Source organism: Carcharodon carcharias, chromosome 15 (assembly GCF_017639515.1).
Source record: "Carcharodon carcharias isolate sCarCar2 chromosome 15, sCarCar2.pri, whole genome shotgun sequence".
NCBI classification, from domain to species: Eukaryota; Metazoa; Chordata; class Chondrichthyes; order Lamniformes; family Lamnidae; genus Carcharodon; species Carcharodon carcharias.
Window position 1 is genome coordinate 86,629,293 of NC_054481.1, and position 6,040 is coordinate 86,635,332.

Consider the following 6,040-nt stretch of genomic DNA (forward strand, 5'->3'; position numbering starts at 1 on the left):
TGCCAGATAATTTGCATGATTACTGCTTGCAGCCAGTGCTAAATGCACTGTTGTGTAGCTGCGTGCCTCAGCACGGGAGTTCAGGGCGCTGTCACGGGAGATCAGGGCGTTATCACGGGAGTTCAGGGCGCTGTCACGGGAGATCAGAGCGCTGTCACGGGAGTTCAGGGCGCTGTCACAGGAGATCAGGGCGCTGTCACGGGAGCTCAGGGCGTTGTCACGGGAGATCAGAGCGCTGTCACGGGAGCTCAGCGCTGCCACAGGATATTAAGGTGCTACCACGGGAGCTCAGAGCACTGCCATGGGAGCTCAGCGCTATCACGGGAGGTCAGGGCGCTGTCACGGGAGCTCAGGGCATTGTCATGGGAGCTCAGCGCGCTGCCACGGGAGGTCAGGGCACTGCCACGGGAGGTCAGAGCACTGCCACGGGAGCTCAGAGCACTGCCATGGGAGGTCAGGGCGCTGCCACGGGAGCTCAGAGCACTGCCATGGGAGGTCAGGGCGCTGCCACGGGAGCTCAGAGCACTGCCACGGGAGGTCAGAGCACTGCCACGGGAGCTCAGAGCGCTGCCACAGGAGCTCAGAGCACTGCCACGGGAGCTCAGAGCACTGCCATGGGAGCTCAGAGCACTGCCACGGGAGCTCAGCGCGCTGCCACGGGAGGTCAGAGCACTGCCACGGGAGGTCAGGGCACTGCCACGGGAGGTCAGAGCACTGCCACGGGAGCTCAGAGCACTGCCATGGGAGGTCAGGGCGCTGCCACGGGAGCTCAGAGCACTGCCATGGGAGGTCAGGGCGCTGCCACGGGAGCTCAGAGCACTGCCACGGGAGGTCAGAGCACTGCCACGGGAGCTCAGAGCGCTGCCACAGGAGCTCAGAGCACTGCCACGGGAGCTCAGAGCACTGCCATGGGAGCTCAGAGCACTGCCACGGGAGCTCAGCGCGCTGCCACGGGAGGTCAGAGCACTGCCACGGGAGGTCAGGGCACTGCCACGGGAGGTCAGAGCACTGCCACGGGAGCTCAGAGCACTGCCATGGGAGCTCAGCGCGCTGCCACGTGAGCTCAGAGCACTGCCACGGGAGCTCAGAGCACTGCCACGGGAGCTCAGAGCACTGCCATGGGAGCTCAGAGCACTGCCACGGGAGCTCAGAGCACTGCCACGGGAGCTCAGCGCGCTGCCACGGGAGGTCAGGGCGCTGCCACGGGAGCTCAGAGCACTGCCACGGGAGCTCAGAGCACTGCCACGGGAGCTCAGGGCGCTGCCACGGGAGCTCAGAGCACTGCCACGGGAGCTCAGCGCGCTGCCACGGGAGGTCAGAGCACTGCCACGGGAGGTCAGGGCGCTGCCACGGGAGCTCAGAGCACTGCCACGGGAGGTCAGGGCACTGCCAGGGAGCTCAGGGCGCTGCCACAGGAGCTCAGAGCACTGCCATGGGAGCTCAGCGCGCTGCCACGGGAGCTCAGAGCACTGCCACGGGAGCTCAGAGCACTGCCACGGGAGCTCAGAGCACTGCCACGGGAGCTCAGCGCGCTGCCACGGGAGCTCAGAGCACTGCCACGGGAGCTCAGAGCACTGCCACGGGAGCTCAGCGCGCTGCCACGGGAGCTCAGCGCGCTGCCACGGGAGGTCAGGGCGCTGCCACGGGAGGTCAGGGCGCTGCCACGGGAGCTCAGAGCACTGCCACGGGAGGTCAGGACGCTGCCACGGGAGGTCAGAGCACTGCCACGGGAGGTCAGAGCACTGCCACAGGAGCTCAGAGCACTGCCACGGGAGATCAGAGCACTGCCACGGGAGCTCAGAGCACTGCCACGGGAGATCAGAGCACTGCCACGGGAGCTCAGAGCACTGCCACGGGAGCTCAGCGCGCTGCCACGGGAGCTCAGAGCACTGCCACGGGAGCTCAGAGCACTGCCACGGGAGCTCAGCGCGCTGCCACGGGAGCTCAGAGCACTGCCACGGGAGGTCAGGGCGCTGCCACGGGAGGTCAGGGCGCTGCCACGGGAGCTCAGAGCACTGCCACAGGAGCTCAGAGCACTGCCATGGGAGCTCAGCGCGCTGCCACAGGAGATCAGAGCACTGCCACGGGAGATCAGAGCACTGCCACAGGAGCTCAGAGCACTGCCATGGGAGCTCAGCGCGCTGCCACAGGAGCTCAGAGCACTGCCACGGGAGCTCAGAGCACTGCCATGGGAGCTCAGCGCGCTGCCACGGGAGCTCAGCGCGCTGCCACGGGAGGTCAGAGCACTGCCACGGGAGGTCAGGGCACTGCCACGGGAGGTCAGGGCGCTGCCACAGGAGCTCAGAACACTGCCACGGGAGGTCAGAGCACTGCCACGGGAGCTCAGGGCGCTGCCACGGGAGCTCAGAGCACTGCCACGGGAGCTCAGAGCACTGCCACGGGAGCTCAGAGCACTGCCATGGGAGCTCAGCGCGCTGCCACGGGAGCTCAGAGCACTGCCGCGGGAGGTCAGGGCGCTGCCACAGGAGCTCAGAGCACTGCCACGGGAGCTCAGAGCACTGCCATGGGAGCTCAGCGCGCTGCCACAGGAGGTCAGGGCACTGCCACAGGAGCTCAGAGCACTGCCACGGGAGCTCAGAGCACTGCCACGGGAGATCAGAGCACTGCCACGGGAGCTCAGAGCACTGCCACGGGAGCTCAGAGCACTGCCACGGGAGGTCAGAGCACTGCCACGGGAGGTCAGAGCACTGCCACGGGAACTCAGAGCACTGCCACGGGAGCTCAGAGCACTGCCACGGGAGCTCAGAGCACTGCCATGGGAGCTCAGCGCGCTGCCACAGGAGCTCAGAGCACTGCCACGGGAGGTCAGGACGCTGCCACGGGAGGTCAGGGCACTGCCACAGGAGATCAGAGCACTGCCACGGGAGCTCAGAGCACTGCCACGGGAGATCAGAGCACTGCCACGGGAGCTCAGAGCACTGCCACGGGAGCTCAGAGCACTGCCACGGGAGGTCAGAGCACTGCCACGGGAGGTCAGAGCACTGCCACGGGAACTCAGAGCACTGCCACGGGAGCTCAGAGCACTGCCACGGGAGCTCAGAGCACTGCCACGGGAGCTCAGAGCACTGCCATGGGAGATCAGCGCGCTGCCACAGGAGCTCAGAGCACTGCCACGGGAGGTCAGGACGCTGCCACGGGAGGTCAGGGCGCTGCCACAGGAGCTCAGAGCACTGCCACGCGAGGTCAGGGCGCTGCCACAGGAGCTCAGAGCACTGCCACGGGAGGTCAGCATGCTGTCCTATGGCTGCAGGTGCCAGTGTTCAGAGGCTGTCACAGCTGTGCAGCAATCTGAGCCCCGACATTACTAAGACTGCTGAGGCACCACTCTGGGGGGGGGTGGCAGGAATTTTATGAAGCAACATTTTGCCCTCCCACTGCCACCCTTGCTGTTGCCTTTCAGGCAGCTAGCCCAGGCTGCTCCGTCCCGGACTGAGATAGCACCATCCAATGCCGTGCCTTCTAGCTCTTGCTGTTGTCCTGCCAGACCCACTTGGGTAGCTCTCTGCAGGGGCAGCTAGGACAGGCAAAGGCACATGGAAGAGAGGCAGTAAGGTGAATTCCCAAGGACAATAATTTGACAATTGTATGCAATATGACATGGTTTGATTTATAAATTTTGTTTGAAATATTTATTTTGTGTTGTTCTTATTTTTGTATTGTAGCCTAGTGATGGCCAGTGACAGAGAGAAGGTGAAATGTGTGTGAATGGAGGGTCTGGGTGTTGTGTTTACTAGTATCACAGTTAAATGAGGTGTCACAGATAGCCCAGTCAGGTAAGAGCGGTATTTGTTGTCTCCTGCTTTTTCTCCTCCTCCTGCTCGTTGGCTGGTTGCTATATAACTAGTGATAAGGGCTGTGTCCTAATGATGGCAAGGCTGTGCAGTATGCAGGAGACCACCTTGAATCTGAGCACCTGCTCACTCGAGTATGACAAGTGTCTTCCAGAGTCATCTAGGCAGCAAAATCATTGTTTCAGCACGTCACCTGCCTATCACATTTCAGGCAGCTGCATGGCTTTTACTTTGTGCACGGATAGTCCAAAATTAAAGAAAATGAACTTCATAAATCCTGCAGGTGAGGTGCAAGACCTGTTGGAAGAATAGTGTGGACTTCAGAAGCTTTATTAAAGGGGGTGCAAAAGGAAAAAGGAAGAACCTGAAAATTGACATCCCTGAAGGTGCTAAAAGCAACAGCAAGAAATTCAAAGCAAAAACAGAATTACCTGGAAAAACTCAGCAGGTCTGGCAGCATCAGCGGAGAAGAAAATAGTTGACGTTTCGAGTCCTCATGACCCTTCGACAGAAATTCCTCCAGCCCTATAAAGTACTTGCATTTATATAGCACCTTTATCACCTCAGAGCCTCTCTCAGCTTTACAGCCATGGCAATACCTTTGAAAGTGTAATCACTGTTGTGTGTTACGCTTGTTGAAGGGTAACTGTTGGGGAAGAGATGCTAACATTAAAGGATGTTTAGCCACTTGGTGGATTTTCAACCCGATTATTAGTTCCTTTATACATTAAGTAGGGAACCCTGTAGTATTATTGATGGAGGTAACGTAAATAGACTTCAAGACCATTTACGTAAAGGCTCTGGGGAATCACAATAATTGAATCAGTGGCGATAGGTGGTGTTTCTAGCAGCGTACTAAGAAAGACTAGGGATGAGAATTGTAAAATAATAATGATCATCGAAAGGGAGTTCTTGAAAATGAATTTATGTTGGATTGCAAACAAGCTTAATTAGAAAATAGGTTAATCTAATTTAAACACTGTAGAATCATTAGTCTTGCATCTATAATTAAAGGAACTGATTATATCAAGCAAACTGGAAAATTGTCTATATGTTAATAATCTCATAAACAGCAGCTTATTCAGGAACGCACCTTACCTGATCAACACATTCGAGGAAGTGACTTTCCAAGTATACTGTGGAAAAGCAAGTAACTAGCTGTATCTTGATTTTTAAAATACAATTCTTCAATAAAGTTCCTGGACAAAGATCAGTAATCAGTTCAAATTAGTGGGAAATGAAAACAAATAAAAAAAACCCACAAGAAACTGCCTGAAGTAAAGGACACAGTCAAAAGGAGGTGGGGAAGTACCAAGACTGGTGCTCCTGGCAAGTCCCAACTGTTTCCAATCCACATCAATAATTTCAGAAATCCAACTGGTTAATTTTACAGGTAACTGAAGAAATATCCAGGACGATAAAACAGAGATAAGAAAAGGTGCAGAACTTGAGTTTTACGCCAGCCTCTTTAAGGCTGATGGGCTCCACCATGCAGCATGGACCCACTTTGTAGCAGCACAATGTTTGAGCTTAACTTTGTACATTGTCAAGGTAATTGTGCTATCTCCTGACTGCAGTTTTTTTTTTTTCCCAGGCTACTTCTCTGCGAGCTGTCCAACTCTCCACTGATATAGACCCGTGTTTACAGCAACTAAAGATAGTTTCATGCATTTCTGGAACCTCATTAATGAGAAGCGTGGTTTGTGCGTTCTTTTCTTCCCTGCAGAGATAGGCATTGCCCTGACTAATTTAAATTAATTAAAAAAGAACAATTGCACTGCAGCAGATAATTTGTCTTCAAAAACAAAAGCTCGATGAGGGATTTCAGTTATGCGAAGAGACTAGAGGAACTGCTATTGTTCTCCTTAGAATGCAGAAGGTTACAGGGATAGTCAACAGAGGTGTCGAAAATTATGAATGTGATAGAATAAATGAGGAGAGCTGCTGTAAGTGGTAGAAGGGTTGGGGACCACAGGTAACTGACATAAGAGCCAGAGATGAGATGAGGAGAGTATTTTTACTCTGCGAGCTGTTGTGATCTGGAACACGCTGTCCAAAAGGGCACTGGAAGCAGACTTAATCACCACTCTCAAAAGAGAGTTGGATAAATACTAAAAAGGGAGAGACATTGCAGGCTTTGAGGAAAGAGCAGTGCTTTGAGAACTAACTGGATAACACTTTCAAAGATCTAGCACAGGCATGATAGGCTGAATGGTATTGTACACAGT

The 6,040-nt window shown here is 55.5% G+C and overlaps 1 protein-coding gene across 1 annotated transcript; it reads right to left on the reverse strand.

Moving 5' to 3' along the window:
• Nucleotides 1–275: 275 nt before the first annotated feature.
• LOC121288421 (Kruppel-like factor 18) lies at nucleotides 276–3,253 on the reverse strand. Its single transcript, XM_041206954.1, has 2 exons — nucleotides 1,386–3,253; nucleotides 276–1,302 (listed from the first exon to the last, which is right to left on the reverse strand). The coding sequence occupies exons 1-2, from the start codon at nucleotides 3,251–3,253 to the stop codon at nucleotides 276–278; spliced, it is 2,895 nt and encodes a 964-aa protein (XP_041062888.1).
• Between the last annotated feature and the right edge of the window lie 2,787 nt (nucleotides 3,254–6,040).

Coding starts and splice junctions, on each gene's coding strand:
- LOC121288421 (XM_041206954.1), bottom strand. CDS start 3,253: ATGCTGACCTCCCGTGGCAGTGCTCTGAGCTCCTGTGGCAGCGCCCTG. Junction 1,303..1,385: donor GCCCTGAGCTCCCTGGCAGT/GCCCTGACCTCC, acceptor CTCCCGTGGCAG/CGCGCTGAGCTCCCGTGGCA.